The sequence below is a fragment of the Coenobita brevimanus genome, chromosome 98 (assembly GCF_032717465.1).
Source record: "Coenobita brevimanus isolate Jiangsu-jjx chromosome 98, ASM3271746v2, whole genome shotgun sequence".
In the NCBI taxonomy this organism is placed as follows: Eukaryota; Metazoa; Arthropoda; class Malacostraca; order Decapoda; family Coenobitidae; genus Coenobita; species Coenobita brevimanus.
In genome coordinates this window covers 1,455,083-1,474,926 of record NC_137051.1, presented here as the reverse complement: position 1 = coordinate 1,474,926, position 19,844 = coordinate 1,455,083, and the positions used below count along the sequence as shown (strand labels likewise).

General features: G+C 41.4%; 2 protein-coding genes across 4 annotated transcripts in view; both read right to left on the bottom strand.

Moving 5' to 3' along the window:
* LOC145414157 (uncharacterized) overlaps nt 1-5,544 on the bottom strand; it is a 139,178-nt gene extending 133,634 nt beyond the window's left edge. The window contains exons 1-3 of the mRNA XM_080283723.1: nt 5,068-5,544; nt 2,054-2,140; nt 1,146-1,190 (exon numbers count right to left, since the gene is read on the bottom strand). Coding sequence (XP_080139849.1) covers nt 1,146-1,190; nt 2,054-2,140; nt 5,068-5,544 — 609 coding nt within the window. The remainder of the gene's footprint in view (nt 1-1,145; nt 1,191-2,053; nt 2,141-5,067) is intronic.
* Nucleotides 5,545-9,963: 4,419 nt separating this feature from the next.
* On the bottom strand, nt 9,964-19,834 carry Vha44 (V-type proton ATPase subunit Vha44). 3 transcript variants are annotated; one of them, XM_080283698.1, is made up of 10 exons: nt 19,753-19,834; nt 18,727-18,883; nt 18,299-18,452; nt 17,924-18,110; nt 17,230-17,328; nt 14,398-14,559; nt 13,453-13,546; nt 12,871-12,968; nt 12,332-12,461; nt 9,964-11,529 (listed from the first exon to the last, which is right to left on the bottom strand). In XM_080283698.1, the coding sequence occupies exons 2-10, from the start codon at nt 18,862-18,864 to the stop codon at nt 11,428-11,430; spliced, it is 1,164 nt and encodes a 387-aa protein (XP_080139824.1). In that variant the 5' UTR covers nt 18,865-18,883; nt 19,753-19,834; the 3' UTR covers nt 9,964-11,427. The 3 variants fall into 3 exon arrangements, with proteins under 3 accessions (XP_080139824.1, XP_080139825.1, XP_080139826.1); XM_080283699.1 differs by having other exon boundaries at nt 9,964-11,526; XM_080283700.1 differs by lacking the exon at nt 19,753-19,834 and having other exon boundaries at nt 17,924-18,078; nt 18,727-18,863.
* Between the last annotated feature and the right edge of the window lie 10 nt (nt 19,835-19,844).

Below are 19,844 nucleotides of genomic sequence, written 5' to 3'. Positions count from 1 at the left end.
AGCTTCAATACATCAAATTAAACCTAGCCTAATCTACCCTAATCTAACTCATCCTAACTCAATCTAACTTCAGCACATCAAATTAAACCAAGCCTAACCTACCCTAATCTAACCCTTCCTACCTCAATCAAACAGTAACACACCAAATATCTAACCTAACCTAACCAATACTAATCTTAATCCTACCCTCTTTAATTTTTCCTAACTTTAATCTAACCATCACTAAACACAATTCCTCCTCCTCCTCCTTCCCCTTTTTCTTCCTCTTCTCCTTGTTCTTAGTCTTCTCCTTCCACTACTTAAAATCTCTCCTCTTCCTTCTTCGTGTTCTAATTTTCTTCTTCCACTTACACACGCTCCTTCCTTTTCCTCCTTCTCTTTTCTTCTCTTTCTTCCACTACGCACAATCCCTCCTCCTCCTTCACGTATGCTCCCTTCTTTTCCTTCTCCTCCTCCTCTTCCTTCCTCTTCTTCTTCCACTACGCACAATCCCTCTTCCTCCTACTCCTTCACGTAATATCGGCCAAACTCCTCAGCTCCCCTGCCCACACCCGGATCCAAGATGGCGTCAGCGGTGGCCAGTGACGCGCATTCAAACGTAAACAAAAAACAGCTGACCTTCGACACATTCGCCACACAAAGGTCGATTCGGCTTTTTTTTGTGTGTGCTTGTTTCGGGTCGCCATTTTATTATCTGTGCTTCGTTGACATTTACAGTATTCAAAAATGCTTACACTACACACACACACACACACATACACACACACACACACACACACACACACACACACACACACACACACACACACACACACACACAAGGCAGGCAACAGAGAAAAGTGACAAGGAAAATAGTAACCATCATCCTCATTCTGTTCATCATCAATACCATTATCATCTTTAACATCAACATTAGTCACCACCACCACAGCCTTCACCATCTTGACCACCACACAGCCACTATCATACCACCACCATCATCGCCACCACCACCACCATCATCATCATTACCTTCAACATCATTTTCATCACCAGTCAGCAACATAAAATACACAAAGCGTCATTACGAAAGTCATAAAAAAAAGAAGTTGATCCCGGGTCCTCCCACTCAGGCCAGGCAAATGCTAACCACTAGGGGTACTCACCAGCTGCCCCGTTGTTGTCAGCCACAGATGCCGCTCCTCAAGGTACTGCGGGACAATGGTAGAACGATTAGTATGATAGGTGTATGGTAGGTATGGTGGTGGTGTATGGTAGAGTATGGTTGTGGTGGTGTATGGTAGAGTATGGTTGTGGTGGTGTGTGGGTGTGGGGTTGGGGCAATGGTAGAGATCGTATGGTTGAGGTGTATGATAGGAAGAGTATGGTTGTGGTGTATGGTAGGGTATGGTTGCGATGTATGGTGGGGTATGGTTGTGGTGTATGGTCGGGTATGGTAGGGTATGGTTGCGATGTATGGTAGGATATGGTTATAGGGTATGGTTGTGGTGTATGGTAGGGTATTGTAGGGTAAGGTTATGGTGTATGGTAGGGTATGGTTGTGGTGTACGGTAAGGTATGATTGTGATGTATGGTTGGGTATGGTTGTGGTGTACGGTTGGGTACTGTAGGGTATGGTTATGGTGTATGGTAGGGCATGGTTGTGGTGTACGGTAGGGTATGATTGTGATGTATGGTTGGGTATGGTTGTGATGTATGGTAGGGTATGGCTGTGGTGTATGGTAGGTGAGTAAGGTTGTGCTGGTTGTAGGAATATGATTATGGTAAGATAGGGTATGTTTGCGGTGGTATGTGTGTGGTAGTGGAATTAGTATGGTTGGGTAGACAGGGAGGAAAGTGAGACATAGCTACCCTACGTGTGAGGTAGATGCAATGGAAATAGTAGGTAAAGTTTCTCACATTCTATATTTCTAGGCGAACTGTTTTTCTAGGAAAACTTTTGACCCTACAGTTCAGTAATAATAATAATAATAATAATAATAATAATAATAATAATAACAACAACAACAATTATAATCATCATCATCATCATCATCATCATTATAATACACACCTTGAGATAATTTGAAGGCACGTATCCTACCCTGGCCGAGCGCAGTGCCAGGACCCCCCACCAAAGGGCATGACCTTGCTCCAACACCTAGAAGGAAAATATAATTACAGTTAGTAGTTGTCGGAGTAGTAGCAGTGTATTAGTAGTAGTAGTAGTAGTAGTAGTAGTAGTAGTAGTGGTGGTGGTGGTGGTCGTGGTAGAAGTAGTAGTGGTAAATGACGAAGACGAAGAAGAAGACGAAGACGAAGGAGGAGGAGGAGAAAAGTGGAAAAAGTGGAAGAAAACGAAAAAAAATAATAAGAATCGTTTCGAAAATAAAAAGTTTTTCTTATTTTAACCAGAATTGGGGGAAGGGTTGAGGGTCAGCCCAGGACGAAACCCACTGTTTTTCGATCAACAGGTTAATGGTCAAGGTCAATCTTCGTAACCTTGAACTCTGACTTCTATTATAAAAAAGATAATTTCCACTCTAGATGACCCTCAACCATCCCACCACGTTTGGTTAAACTCGATTAAAATCTGTTGGAGTTACCTAGTGGCCGAACTCGTCAGTGGTAATTATGGCATGTAGTGGAGACGAGAGTGAACTACTAATTATAGACTATTAGAGTAATTTGGAGATAATTACTGGTAGATCTTACAATTACCAAATTACATAAATGGACACACAATAAATTCAAAATGTTAATGATACCATAATAAAAAGAACAACTACAACAATAATAAATACTAATAATAATAACACCAAATAACTATGAGGCTCTTAGGCCGAAGGGGTTAACTTAATCATTCGATGTATTATTATGAAGTAAGCTGATCTGCACCACAAAATCAGTCAATAAGCTGATCAACCTTACAAACAACCTAATCAGTGAGTCAGCTGGCCATTCTTAAGCAGCATAAAGTAAGCTGATCAACCCCTGCAATGCAACAATTTTAATCATCTCTGCCGCCAGCCCGCACCATTAAGCCAGGCAGTAGGGCAGCGTGTGTCAAAATTCTTGGCTCACGTAATGCCTTCAAACTCACCAGGCCACACATCCTTCCGTTGACACCCGGCACACAACTTAAAAATACAGGGTGGTCCATATATAACGCTCCCTGGCCACTCCGCCGGCTGATTTCTTGTGTCTTGCGGGACGGCTCAGCGTTAGCAATGTCTACCCTGCATCATCAACTCATTCCCTACTCCCGCTGCCGCACCCAAGCCACGCAATGCATGCTCACATTTTTTTGAAGATATACCTTTGAAAATATTTATTCGTGGGGACGTGGGAGAAATTATCCTACCGTACCCACGTATTCTCAGCATGTCGCAAACCCATTCAGTAATATACAGAATAAATCGCTTTGGAAGGTGTTACCGTATACGGAATCCCCCATACCGCTCAAAATATGGTCGTAAATACTGCAAACATTCTCAGTATTTCGTCAACTCCTTCAATATGATGTCAGACATATAGGGCAGATAGCCTAAAGACAGACAGACAAATGGTAGACACGTAAGATATTGACAGACAGACAGACCGATTGATAGATATAGATAGGTAAATAGACAGATACTGACAGTCAGGAAGACGGACAGACAGGCCAGGGATAGATAAACAAATCTATATAGATTTCGGATAAACGTATAGGCTAGACGAGTACATGCAGACTTACAGGTAGCGAGTCGCTATAGTAAGGGGTGGAGAGGTTATGACATGACATATCCACATCAATCACACAGCCACACACATGCACACACGCAAACAAACTTACCCCAACACACACACACACACACACACACATGCAAGAGAATTTCAAGTGCAGTCATCAATACCTTTCTGCTGCCTTTCATCCACCTACAGGACACGTTATTTTATTTATACGTGATGGAGAGGAACGCCTTCATGTGGTGGCACTGATACAACTTTGCGGTGGAGCTGCCCGGTTGTACAAACGTCCCTCAACTCCTTGCCTATCCCCCCAGAGAGGATGGTGGACTGCAGAATGTGGGGAAACACAGCCTGCCGTCCGCCGGGATCACGTTTCAGATGAACCTACAACAGACACAACAGAACCACTACTACCACCACCACCATCACCACTACTATTACTACTATCAACACCACCACCACCACCACTACTACTACCACCACCATCACCACCACTACTACCACTATATCGCTTCCCCTTCACAAACCAGTGTCCCCCTGCCTTACAGACCGGCTGCCCTGTATTCACCTCCCCTCTACAAGGCTTCAATCTAATATACTGTTGTTACCTCCCCTACACACACACACACACACACACACACACTTCATAGCAACACTTCCTTACCGATATAATTAGCATTTTACATTATAACTTTCTTCTATGTTATATATCATTTTAATACCGATACTGTTTGCGTTAACTACAACATACTGGGTGTAAAGAGCAGAATAAATCAATAAGGAAGAGGCGTTACGACTCAAAAGATCTCCAACACGAAAAAGACCAAAAGAAATTACTAGACTACAACTATCATCATCATCATCATCATCATCACATGGTAAAGGGAGATCATAAAAAATGCTCGTATTTTCCTTACTACTTGAAGCGGAGACCTACAGCACATTACCAGCCCCGCCCTTCTTGTCGTATAAGCTACAGGCGTGCTTGCAACCCACATACCGGTACCAAATAACGCGGTCACAACCCCCTACGGTCAATACTAGCAAGGGAGGATTCCAGACCCATCACTCCTACCCCTTCAAGTCGCGTTTTACTACATGCTGGGAATACAGCTACTCGCTGCCAAGTAATAATAATAATAACAGTAATACTAATACTAATACTAATAATAATAATAATACAGCTTCAGTCATTCACTACGACGACATATGTAATTCACTCTCGCTACCTCCACGTGATCGCAGTGGGTTGCAGGCTGAAGCTTCCTTACTCCTGCAGTCCACCATCCCTCTTACGGGGTTAAACTGGTGACACTAAATTACTTCTAATAGTACCAAAATTAAAGCTGAACTCACGGCAAATATGTCTCCCTTCTTAAAATCCAAGGCTGAGGAATGTCTGACGTCGGAGCAAGAAGCATCCTCCCTCTCATCACTGCAGCTCCGAAATTTACCCTTATCGCCCGTCATTGTCTCAGAGCCCCCTTGCCGTCTTTCCCACTCCTCATTTTCTGTCGGCTGTTTATGAGGGTTTTCTTTCTTTGTCTCAACACATACTCCGCTATCCACAGACATGGCGCGGTGTTTACTTTTCACACTGGCAAACTTTCCGTCCTCCTCCTTGGCCGCTTGTTTTTCACCAACTTTTCGCTCGCTTTCGTCCTCTCTAGCTTCAAGTCTATCGTCATCACTACTACAAGTGTCTCTGCCGTCATACTCTCCATCCTCGCTGACAGAGAAGTTGCTGGGGATGCCGACAGCTTCAGAACGCTCCTTGAGATAGGCCAACACTAGGTCATGCGAGAAGTCAGCCACTGCTTGGTGTATTTCCATGCTAGAGCCGCCGGACGGGTTACAACTCCATCAAACTAAATTGCCCTAAGTTCCGCAACAAATAAATCAATGAAAATATATTCTAAAGTGTGCACAAACTTTTCCAAACACTCCAGATCTGCGTACAAATGCTCGAGCTGTTCGTATGAGGTGGCTGTTATTGGGGGTGATGGTAGCGAATTATGTTTTCAGTGAAGGAACTTGCAGGCCGTCACGCGAGGCCGGCCATACGCAACCCCACAACACGAAGCCACAGGCACAACTAAGCGTAATGCACACCTCGCCGACCCACGCCGAAATATCGACCATGGCGGCACAAAACGGCCCAACTCCGCCCGGGGACGAAACCTCTAAACCCTATATAAACGTCCGTATTTTTCTTATATATCACCTTTGAGTCGCACATATGCATTTTCCAGCACCAGTTGAAGTATATAATTATAGAATACCAACTCAAAATAGGTAAAAGAGCTACAAAAATGGGAATATACATAATAAAGGAAGTTTGTCCCGGCTGGTTCTTCTCTGCCCCACCCCAGTCATCACAACAAACCCTCCCCTTTGTCTAGATTTTAATATTTACAAACTATTTTCCTAGCGAACATCGGTGTATAATTTAAAAATATATTTAATAATATTTAATATCATGCTTTAGTGACTTTTAACAGGAGAACTATTGAAGGGGATGAAATGTTGAGGTTTTGGTAACGAGGTTGCACATGGTCAGCCTCGGGGGTGATTCATTCAAGTGTCTCCCCTCTCTGTACACCACTACAATGCTCCCCTCCCCTCCCTCTCTCTTTCCTCTTCCCCTCCCTCATCTCATTCCTTTCTTTTCACCCACCCTCGTCCCTTTTTTTTGTTTCCTCCCCCTTTTTTGCCGCTTTTACCTTTTTCTTTTCCGTTTTCTCTATTATCTTTTTGCCCCCCCTCCTTTCTTCTTTCTTTTTACTTTCCCCTCCCCTTTATTTTTCCACCTTCCTATCTTTCCAACCCTGCCTTCCTTTCCTTCCCCCTCCCTATCCTCCTTTTCCCTCCCTCCTCTCCGTCCATCTCCTTTTTTTTTTTCTTTCGTTCTCCCGTTTTCCTCCTCAATCCCCCTCCCCTCTTCCTTCTCTTCTTCCTCTCCTATCCCCCCTCTCACCTGCTGTACTTCTTACTCTCCCTCCGGCCCCTCTTCTCTACCTTTCTCTTACCCTCTACCACTACACTCCTTTCTTCTCCCCAGTGCCCTCTTCTCCCCCTGTCACCATTTACTCTCAAGCCCTCTTCTTTCTTTCATCCTCTACCTTGTATTCTTCCTCTACCATCTACTAGTGCTACTGTATACTTCCTGTTTCTTCCCTATTCCTTCTTTTCTTACTCATCTACCCCTTTCCCCATTTTCTCTCCTCCTCCTCTCTTCTTTCCCTCCTTCTTATTCCCCATTTTCCGTTTTCCATTCATCTTTCAATCCCCCCCTCTCTCTCTTCAACTAGCCAGGAAAACGGGGTGAGCAAGTCACAATATACAGCATCATACCCGAGACATATATAGTTAACCCCCTCAAACCGACGATGCCATTTCCACAATATTCTTCCAACCACCGTATGAGTTTATAGGCTATACGACTTGGGAGTGATCGAACTCTTGTAGGGAAGATATTATTGAGGGCTTTTGAATCTTTTCAAAATCAAATATCTCCAGGGCTGAAGGAAATCATCTGGTGGTGGCAAGAATACAGTATTTGCCACCCCAGGCTCAAGTGAACGTGAACCCGGTGGGCTGAAGGATGAGGTTGGGTGACAAGTTCATATACTTGTACCGAAAAGGTCAACAGTGGGGTGAACACAGTAGGAAGGAGGACGGGGATTCACAGCAGTCGGGGAGGGGGATGAACATTTCACACGGGATGCTTTGGTAAGCACTGTACAGGTAATTAACTTCAATCACAACACACCTTTTATAATTTCCAAACCTCATTTATCACAGGTTAGGCCGCATCTGCTGTAGGATTTTGTGTTCAGTAATGGACCTCGATCCTTAACTCCAGCTTTGATGAAGTCTTCTGTATTTTATTCTTGCTACCGTCAGAGAGATTTATTAAGCTTTGGAGAGACAGTTCATAGCGTTAGGGTTAGTCACGATTTCCAATAAACCCTCATTTCCCTAGGTGACACAAATTTCAAGGCAGAAGCAATAAAATGAAAACCGCAGTGTAACAAAAGGGTTGAAGATGAAGAATACAAAAGAGATCAGAAGAGCTACCACAGTGACCCCTTAACTGACATTTACCATACAAAGAACTCCTGAATAATTCAGTAAGTTTCCCCTGCAATAGCCAAGAGAAAAAGATCCTTTTTTTCTTTTTCACAAATTTTACGTCGGACATTTCATGACTGGAACCAGATGAAATGATATTAAAAAGCTGCCCTTTACATGCTGGAAATAATTAGTAACAAACTCATCTTTCCTCCAATCTCCTGAACTCTTTTCCTTCTTCCTTTTCTATTCCTCACTCTCCCTTCTCTGCACCCTGCTGTCCCCTTTCTCACATTCCCTCACCCAAATCTCCCTCCTTTCCCTTGCTCCTTCACGATTCTTTAATCCCTCCCCATTACCCCTCTGCCTTTCCTCTTTTCCCCTCTCAACTACTTCCTCTTCTCCCCCTTTATCTCTATCTTATCCCCCTCCTTCCTCTCTCCTCTACTCCACTAGATCTTCCTCTTCTCCCATTTTGCCCTTTTTCCTACCATTAATCAATCCACTCTTCCACCTCTTATTAATTCCCTCCTTCCTCCTCTCCCTTTCTTCCCATTCCCTCAATTATCCCATCCTCTCATGCCTCTTCCCTCCCACCTTTTTTCTCCTCTAAGTATCTCACCCTTCATCGCATTTCCTATTCCCTTTTTTCTCCTGCTTCCAAACTTCTCTCTCCAGTACTAGTACTAAATCTCCTTTATTTTCCTTTCGCCTGCTGCCTCTGCTCCTACTGTTTCAATAGCTCCCTATCTCACTGCCTCCATCTCCCTCTCTTACACCTGAATCTCTCCTACTTACCTTGAGAAGCAGCCCATATGATGTCAGTCTGCATCCTCATGATTCGCATGCTGTGATGGTTGCCAGAGTTCTCGGTAATCAGTTTGCATCCTCATGATTCGCATGCCGTGATGGTTGCCAGAGTTCTCGGTAAATATGCTTACTGTCAATTGCTTCACCTCTGTCAAGTCAGTGGAAAGGTTCTTCTATGCAGGTGGTTATGAAGGGACCTTTTGTTGTGAATGATTATCCAGTGAGTTGAAGCCATGAATTTTGAGGGCTTGGCTGGAGAATGACTGCATGTGTGGTCAGTTTCACCAGATACAATACTATGCTGCTATCCTGGTACTAGTAGTTTATGAAGGAGCCCTCTTGTAACACATCACCCTCATCCATACTGTGTTTTGCAGATGGCCAGTGTTGTTCTACATCCACCACCAGTGGTGTTCTTCAGGGTTTTGTCCTTTCACCAACTATCTTCTTCCTATTCCCACTTAAATTTATAAGTCATTACAACAATCATGGGATGAGGCTATGGCACATATAACTTACAACCAAAATTTGTTTACAGAAAAAAAAAAAAAAATCTCGAATGGAAACACAATACCTTCATCTTTCACTTCTTCACAACCTTCGACACATCTATCTCCGTACATTCAGTAACACACAACTCAATTTTTCATTACTTTATCTCTTCTTTCTCTTGAAAAGTCAACCACACAGAGGTTCGGTGTATTCAAATGAGTTTGTATTTTCTTTAACCCTATTCAGTAGTTCACTCTGTACTGGGGTGGTTATTTGCCTTTGCATACAGGGTCTTACCACATATAATTCAAAACATGGTGGAGTCAAAGATTTTTATCAGCTGCCCTCCTCTCATGGCCCCTTTCTACCTCTCTATATACCATAATGGTGCATCTTTCTTTCCCTTCTGCCACCATTTCAAGACTTTTTATCTCTGTATCACTCCACTGTTATGGAAGATACACAGCATCCATCTACCTACACAACCAGTATTCTCAGTTCATTGTACTGGATACATGATGGGTCAACTTGGATATGTCTCTCTATCTACTGCCAGACGCCTCAATCCCATATGGGGTGGTCACAAACAAATCACGTCCATGTCACCCTGTCCAATGCCACTCCAATGCCTTGTTCCCAGCTCACCCCTACCCCCCTCTCTCATATAAGCCTACTTCTCCATTCCATTCCTGCATCTCATCCTTGGCCTCCCCCTCCCTCTCCCCCCTCCTCCACTTCACTATGCTCTCCAATCTCAGGCACAATGTCTACTCCTTCCATATGGCCTAAAGGTAGTTCAGTTTATTTTTCCACTAAACTGACCTGTAAAATACATTCTTATAACCATTACAACACAAACGCAACACAAAACCAAAACATAGGTCACCATTTATTAACACTTACATTATAGATACCAATCTGTACAGATGACAGTCCACAAAGAGTGACACTCATAAGTACGGTATATCCACCAAAGGAAATATAATACACTAAACAACCAGACACTTTGTAACAACTGAACTCAACATTTGAGAGCTGGTTTCCTCAATTTATGCTGGAACATTTAAAGGTCATCGCTAACGGTTTCTTTACAATTCATAGTGGAACTGTACACAATTGCAATGAGCTGAAATATTTACAAAGAAATGGGAAACTGGAGCTTCAAGTCATACAAGGATGTGATGAAGAGACACCTGACAAGAGGATAACTCAGCAAGATAAGCTACAGTCTTATAATATACTTTACAAATAAGTGATCATATATATATCTCTGTATAATGGACAACAACATTTATACACAATGACTGTTCTTCATCTTGCCAGGTTTAGGAATGATCGACAATTACTGGAATGTTTTCTGATGACAGTAATGGTAAAAGAAGGTTCCCTGAATTTCAAAAATCAAATTGCAGTAACCATGTCTCATTATTATGCTACTCTAAGACAATAAATTGTGGTAAGTAAAGGCTTATGACCACAATATATTTTGTCTCCTCAAATCCAATAGAAAATAACTATAGCTCAGTTTCCACTCCATTATTTTACACCCCAGATATACATATAACTTAAAGTACATCAACGCTGACCACAGTACACACAATTCATGTATCATCATAATCTCACAGGGTTATCAATAATTTAAGACCCAAAATATCTTCAGCATACACAGGCATGTGACATAAACTCAATTAGGTTTGTGCAATGGTCCACAGGTTCACGTCAGCCACCACAGACCTCAAAAACTTATCCAAGTCAACTCTACCATCTGGATATTGCTGAAGCTACTGTGTTAAATTATAATTGGTGATTTGACATTATTAACCTCTTCATCAAAATTATGCCTTTCTCTTGTTTTAGCATGCACCAGGCAATTTCATATAGTTTAAAACGGTAGTTTGCTAGAGGTTTCCCTTTGGTGATTTTAGCAATGTGACAATAATGAAAATTACACAGAGTCATCACCACACTGAAGCTAAACTACAATGCTAAGTCAGATTGTGCTGATAACATTAGCAACCAACATATTTTCAAAGTAAATGCACTTTTGAGCCTGCTCAGTCTAGCCTCAAAATGCAACATTATCCAAACACCAGAATTGATAAGTACAATGCTCTAAGGTCCCCTGATGGCATTAGGCAATACCCACCTTGTTCAATATGCTTCATATTACTGTAAACATTTATGAGTTGTGGGGTAGACATTCTTATTGTTTTATGTCCATATATACTCCTGGGAAAGACAAATACCCTAAATTTGAACAAAAACTCTAACATTTACTCTATAAAAGACTGACTAATGTTTGAACCTAGCCCACAACACAATGATGGCACAAATGAATACTCAAGGCCTGTGGTCGCCAATCATGTCGGTGTTGATCTTGAAGTAGACGTATGGGTAATATTCACTCGTGTTGAAACCCAAGCCAGGAATATCAACTGTCTGCTGGATGAATGAGAGATGAGTGAGTACAGTTATTGGTTATGTTACGTTAGGTTGGGTTTGGTCAGATTACTCTAAATTAGGTTAGGTAAGACTAAGGTTAGGTTACATTTTGTACCGTACAGTAAGTTCTCAGCAAACGTCAGGAACATGTACTAAACAATATATCATGACTTTATTCATGCAGCCAGCAAAGTAAATTGGGGAAAGCTGGTAAATAAGCTTTATGGGTAACTAAGGAACTTTAACTGGTGATCTTTTTGCATTACTGTGGACTAGGCTGACAACAAGGACATAAAATTGGCAACATATGGTAAGGACTTACGGTACTATACTAATAAATTTGTTAAACTAAATTCAAGACCTAAATCCTTTCAATACTGTACTGTATACCAACATATTTTTTTATCTTACTCCGAGAACCATCAGATGATTTTATTCAAGCTATGGAGGAGATCTGACACTGAAGGGGTTAATGGTGGTTAACATCTACATACAGTACTACAGTATATACGACCCCTCCAGTTCAAAGTGCCTCTCTTAAATCTAATTCAATCATCTGGAAAGATCAAGAATAAAATGAAAAATATGTCCAGAGCTGAAGGAGGCTAATGTATCTATGCATTTATTTAACTACAAATCACCTACTGGTGCAAGTGATTAAAGATACACAATTTCTTCAACTCTGACTACATGTGACAACAAGAAAGATCAGTTACTTCCTAAATTTCAGCAAAATGTGATGGTAGAAACAAGTTACTTCCTCAACTTCAACTATATATGATGGGAACAACAAGCTACTCACGTCGCCGGCACCTCCCGTGGCAGACGAATCAAGGTGTGTGTACAGCTGGTTAAGGCAGTCTCGGAGGCGCTTGATGCTCTTTTTGTTGGGGTGCACCAGGATGGCTTGGAAGTTCACTGGGAGACCATACCTGCAAAGCATGATATTTGGTGACCCAGAAAAATATTATACAACCTCTATTTTCATATCATTCATAATCATCACCATCATTATTCCAACCTTTTCATCTCACCTAAGGATAGGGTGAGGCAGATGACAGAACACAGGGGAAGATAAAGCATGACAGAGGGAGAACTAATCAACTGCATGCTTGGTGCAATGGGACAGAGACTCATCCACTTGCCAGTCAAACTTTTGGAATCCTGACATAACCTCATATAGGTTTTCTATTCCCTGATGCCATATGATGATGCAGTTAAATGCTGTGTAGAATGTCTATGCAAACAATTATGTTAATAAGTATGCTCACTTAAGATCCCACGTCAATTAGCAATGCCATATATCCAAGAGCACACAATATGATAAAACGGTACACCCACCTAAGCACTGACTCCACAAACACCCTAATGGCTTTGACGTGTATCCAGCAGATGAAGCACTCGCTGAAGTTCACTTTGAGCCACCGTACCAGTGGACCCTACAAATGAACATGATATTTACTGAAAAAGAATAGACCATATTTCTTGATAATATAAAGCAGCTTTCTCATCCAACCAAAAATGCAGTAATACCAAATGCCACAATAAAAAACCTACTCTACAGTAAATAAACATGGATGACTTTCGTCTGAAAGAAATAACAATGACATATCGCTGAATCAGGCACTGTTATATCTGCAAATATAGCACTCTTTTATTTGCTAACTATGGTAGTGAAATAATTTATATACCCACTGAAGTGGATGATGATGTATTGTATTTATTTTATTTTATTCTTGCTGTTTTCTGATTATTTTATTCAGTACAGGAAAGCATCCTAACAGTGAAGGGAATAAAGAGGGCTATACCTAAACCCCTCCAGTTTGAAAATTCTCTCCTGTGCTTGAGTTAACTGCCAGGATGTAGCAAGATGTCCTCAGAGCAAAATGGTTAAAACACAATACTGAACTGTGTTTAACTTACAAAATGCTTCTTCTTATCACTGATCAACTTGGACAGCTCATTCTTCCCTGCCGTCAACTCCTCCTCATTGTATGTAAACTCCCTCACAACAAATCTGAAAGTGACATCATCATCGTCATCATCATTCTAACTCGGTTGTTGTTGTTGTTGTTGTTTCCCCTGGCTCATATGAAAATGGTGGAGAGAGATTTTTTTTTATTTTTTTATAATGAATGGAGAAAGGAAAAACAAAGGAAAAAGAAATAAGTCCATGTGCCTAAAGGCATCCTCCATTCATAAAATATTTATAACAACTGGATTTGAATTGAAGTGGATTAAATGATTGTGGGAAACAACTCCCAGGAAGTGAATTCCAGAGAGTAGTAGTTCTGGGGATAAATGAATTTTGATAAGCAGAGGTTCTGCATTGCGGGGGAGAGAGTGTGAGTTCATGGGTGCTCCCAGCTGCCTGAGTATTTCGGGAGAAAATGTGAAGGGAAGGCACAATTGAAGCCAGTTCGTCAGAGCACTTACGGTAAAAATATCGATAAAATAATGCTAAAGAAGCAACGTACTGATAAAGGAGGAAGGTCCTGCATAATGGCAGGATTACTGATTAATCTAATGGCTTTAGGTAGGGTCTAGAGCCCCACAGAAACTGACTGAATGAGATACTAACCAAAGTTTGCCCAACTAAATGGGCCACACTCACATTCACTCACCATTCAAGTCCCAGAATCCTGGTTCTACTGGATATGCACAATTTACTCCCATACAACTGACTTTAAAGATTACCCTCTGCTTCCAGTACTGTTTGTATGAAAAAAAGGTTGTAATAATCTGCAAAAACTCACTTACATGGTACTTAACTTTCTGTATTTACAAGTGAGATGCCTAACACAAAAATGGAAAAGAACTCAAGTCAATCAGCAACACAAATAAGGGAGACATGGATGGGTAACTCACTTGTTCTCTCGGGCATGGAGTTTGTACTCGTCAACCACCTTGGAGAAGAGGGTGACAGTAAATAACCCATGGTCAGCATCCTCGAAGATGAGCCGAGATGACCGGGGGACTACCATATCCGACAGGTGTTCGTACTTGGCCTGCCAGTCGTGGTAGAAGGCCCTGATGGTGGACAAAGCAAGAATAAAAAATAAATAAAATAAAAAATAAAATAACTCAGTCATCCCACTTATTCCCCCTAATGGGTGGGGTCAGGTAGGATCCAGGAGGAAATGAAGAAGAAAAATATGACAGAAGGATAACTAAACAGCATCATGCCCAATGAAATGAGTGACACCCTCCTTCACTCACCATTCAAGCCTCTAGAACTGTGACTCCACCTCATAGGCATAAGCATTCACACCTAAAAAGTACCGGGTAATCTGTTCTGTGGCCTGAGTTTGATCCCTTGAATATAGGAGACTCCTTTTTTATTTTATTCTCACGGGTGCCAGACAATTTTTATTCAACTTAGGACAGAGTACTGGTAGTGAATGTGTTGATGAGGGCAACAGTACATGGTATCTCATGTCTCCTGCACGATGACTCTCCCAAAACTTTAAAAAATCATCAGGTGATGACAAAAACAAAATGAGAAATGCTCCCATATGGGGAAAGAAGATCAGAAATTTTATTTTAATATTAAAGATGAGATTATCATCTTAAATGTCAAGACCAACTTGCCTACCCCCGGGTTCCTACGCTCCTCATGGGGCACCATAGGATTTGAAGATGGCTGGATGGATGGATGAGATTATGAGAAGGACTGAGGAGATAAGCCAAATAAAGAGGTAAGCCATGCCCTCTGAGGTATAAGGGTCCAAGGTTAATCTTGTGCAGTCCAGCGCAACTGATGGTATTTGTCTTGATCAGGATAAAAAATTCTCCCCTGATGTCTTGGGGATACAGCATATGGTAGGCCGTCACCACAACTGAGGCGTTTTAACCACCTGACACATCTGACATGCAGGAAGACTACATAATAAAAATCTATCTATCTATCTATCTATTGCCAGACACCTCAATCCTGCAGGGGGTGGCCACAAACAAATCTCCTCCACATCGCCCTGTCCTCCGTTATTTCACTGCCCTCCTCCCAGCTCACACACCCCTCTCTCATATACCTCTCCACTCCACCCCTCCATCTCATCCTCGGCCTCCCTCTCCCTCTCCAACTCACTCACATACACTCTCCTCATCAGTCTCTCACCCTCCATCCTCTCCACATGGCCAAACCACCTCAGTGTGTTCATCCTAACGCTTCCTCTCACATCCACATCCACACCAAAATGCTCCTTTATATCCACATTTGTCAGCCTGTCTCTCCATGTGACTCCACAGGCTCCTCTTAAATAACTCATTTCCAATGCTCTCACTCTCGACTTGTGTCCCTCCAACAACGTCCAAGCTTCACTTCCATACGTTAAAGTTGGTATCACAATAGTGTCATGTAGTAACTTTTTCAATTCCATGCTCACTTCCCTGTTTCTTATCACTGCTTTCAAGGAACCAGCAACCTTTCTTCCTTGTTGCATCCTTTCAAGCACTTCAAACTCCAAACTTCCATCCTTACTCATCACACTACCCAAGTACCGGTACTTAAACACACTCACATCTTGCATTTTCTCACCATCCAGCCTCGCTGTACATTCACTGACTTCACCTCTCTCAAAGACCATCACTTTACTCTTCCCTACACTCACCTTTAGATTCTGTTTCTTACACACTCTCCCAAACTCATCCACCAAGCCTTGCAGCTCCCCTTCATCTTCACTCAACAACACAGTATCATCTGCAAACAATAGTACAGGGAGTTTCCAAACACTACCCTCTCTCACTAGGGCCACGCCAACATCCACTGCCCTGCCTTGTATCTTTTTTATTACCCCATCCATGTACAGATTGAACAACCATGGAGACATGACACATCCCTGATTAAACCCAACCTTCAAAGGGAAAAATTCACTCAGTTCACCATCCACAAGCACTGCAGCCTTAGCACCATCATACATACTCTTCACAGCATTCAACACCTTCCCATCTACCGGTACTCCATATATTCTTAATACTTTCCACAATCCTTGTCTGTCCACCCTGTCGTATGCTTTCTCCAAATCCATGAAGGCCACATACAACTTCTTTCCCTTCTCTAGAAACTTTTCCACTAAAGATTTAAGAATGAATATCTGATCTACACAACCTCGTCCTTTCCTACAGCTTCCCTGTTCTTCTCCAACTAATTCCTCTGTAATTTCCCTAACTCTGTCACAAAGTATCCTACCATACACTTTTCCTATTACACTAAGACAAATGCCCCTATGATTACCACACATTTCTTTTTCCCCTTTTCCTTTGTACAGAGTAGTTGCCTAGCAACCAAAACCTTGTGGACACAACTAGGTCAAAGGCTGGTCATTGTGTCCAGGTTTGATTGGAATCGATTAATTCTGAAGGGAAGAAGTGCCTACCACAATTAAACAAGAATGCAAGATACAAGAAAGAAATAGCAACTAACAATAACGGGAGCAGGATGCTGGTCAATAAAAATAATACAGAATGCCCTCATTTAACTACGTTTTAAAATTTTTAAAAATGATACCGTATTAAGCCCACAGTAACTTACAAAAAAATTATCTATTAAAGTTCCATCACCACTATCTTTATACTGATACTGCCAGTTCCCCCAATTTAGAGTTCCAGCAATATGGAAAAAAGCTGTGATATTTTGAAAAATATCTCCAACTTACAATAAAGACCAAAGGACTTAGGTTGTGTAACTGTAACTAAACTCACTTGGGCACAACAACCAGGAGTGTGACCAGGTATTCACTATTCTGCACAAAGTCATCCTTTTTCACCAGGTCCCCCAGGTTCCGTGTCAGGAGGCTGCCGCTGTGGGGACGGAAGCACATCAGCCAATACACACTACATCAGTCAGCATCTCCACTCATATAAATGACATGGTACAAAGTTTATTGCAATATATCTATTCTCTTATACTGTTGCTGTATCTTGGGTCAGTCTTATGCATGGTTCACATCATCATTCATCTGAATTCACTAAAAAGCAGACAGCACTTCCTAAGCTATATACACTGTACTCATAAATTTATAAACATCATTGTCATCCCAATCCTAATTCCCACATAAATATGCATGTGTATATAACATACCATTATATATGTATTCTGTACTGTATATACCTACTGTAGTTGTAGTATACAGGATTTAAGCTAGGCTTGTGTTGTCCCATCTTCTTATCTTGTATAATCAAATTAACTGATTTAAAATATCATCAAAACAGCTTAATCACTAACAAAATAGCCTAGATGGACAGAATCTGAAAAATACAATGATGACATAAAAGTAGGAGAACTATGAGCAGACTACCCTGTGAAATGCAAGGCACATCCATCATACCTGTAAAGTTAATAGTATTTAAGAATTTAAAAAAAAAAAAAAAAATCATAGACAATGACAAAACTCACGTCTGTTTCCTCTCCATATTGGCCAGGTTTGACTTGAGGTTATTGTAGTTGCTGGATTTACTCTTGAGGTCATTTTCAATTTGCGTAACCTGGTTGTTGATGGCGTCAACAATGCCGCGTAGGGATTGCTTGATGGGGAACTTGGCCATCTCCCACTGGAACCGAGTCAGATATGTTGCCAGGTCCACTGCAGACACAAAATACTGTATATGGTTTAACCCCTTCAATCCACTGATACTGTTTTACTGATTTATTCTTATGTAGAAATAGGTAAAGACTTTAGTCTCCTGCTCATTTTAGCATCTAGAAACTATACTGCACTTGAGGAAGTGTATTACATAAGGCAGCAGTGTGCAAAACTACAGCTGCGCATACTCTGGTTGGCAAGAAGGTTCTCCGGCAGTTTGTCACGCTGCTCCTCAAGCACCTCTCCCAGGTAGGCAGCCATCTTGCGAGTGACACCCTCCACGTATGTGTCCAACTTGGCCAGGTCATCACTAAGCCCAACCAGCTGATCCAATGTGCCAACCTGTAACACAACAAAAATCATCTCTTAGGGACTGAAGCACAGAGCCACAGTACCGGTACTCATCATCATCATCATCATCCAGACTTCTCTTCTTACCTATGGATGGGTGTGGCAGGACCCAGAGAGCAAGAAAAAACTTGACAGATGGCTAATACACAGTGGAGTAGTACATCACTGGAAAAATATACAGTACTTCAAAAGCATTTTTTACTGAACTCTGATTTTGTAAGTTCACTCTTGCTGTAGTCAAAACCTCAAATGACAATAACTGCACCTTAAGATCCGGGAGATGGAACTTGTGATTGACAGACAGCTGGTTCTGCACTGCCGTCAGGTTGTTCATCTTCTCCCATGTCTGCTGGCAAGTCTTGTCCCCTGGGGCCGAGATTAACCAATACTCTGTCGATGCCATGGCTCACCAATGATATTAGCTGCATCAAGAAGGATTCATTATTCAAGTCTCAATCACCATTCAATATAACACGATAATTTTCCTAAGTAAAATATGCTTTAAATCTGAGAAAAATAACTAATAAATAAATACTCTTACTGCATGACTAATTTTGGTCCTAATTTCAATTCCTATAAAGGTTAAACAGTGCACAATCATCCCATTAATGATGGTAATGGATAACCTAGGGGACCTCTCATTCATCAATGTTGAAAAGCTTACAACATGGAGTAATTTTCATTACATACTAGAATTATTCACCTGACATCCAAACACTGAGAGTAGTTACTTATACGGTACCAGGGTTAGGACCAAATATGGTTGCTTTCAAGGTCAGGTTAGATCCCATTAGGCTTGGTCTGTGCGTAGGACTAATAATGTTCTATGAATAATCTTAAAATCATACATTCTTCAACTTTACACCTTCGATACTCAGGTTATATTTTGTAGATGACGATATAAATTACTGTATTATATAAATGAAAGCTCTCCTAGAGATTCACCAAGGTATAAGCAATCTTTAAATCGTTAAATATAAAAAGTGATTTCCTAAAAGACTATGACTGGTAGCCTAGGCTTATGTACTTCTGGTTATGAAACTGTTTTCTTCTGACTGCTCCTGTTATGAAATTGTATCCATTTTGCACTACTACATTGTCTGGACCTGATATAACACTATTTAGACACTCAGCACTACAATAGTAAATAAATTCTGATTTTCATTAACCAGTACAGACAACCATTGATTTCCCTTTCTCACACAAAGCTCACAGACCATAATCATACACAATACGCAGTGACAATACTTCATAAACATCAGTGAAAACTCAAAGTGACTATTATATTTACCTGCGATGACCAGGGACAAAGGTAAAGCTATTAAATGCAGAAGCCCTCACTCTTGACAGCTGAATCCACTTCGACCCATCACATGACCACCC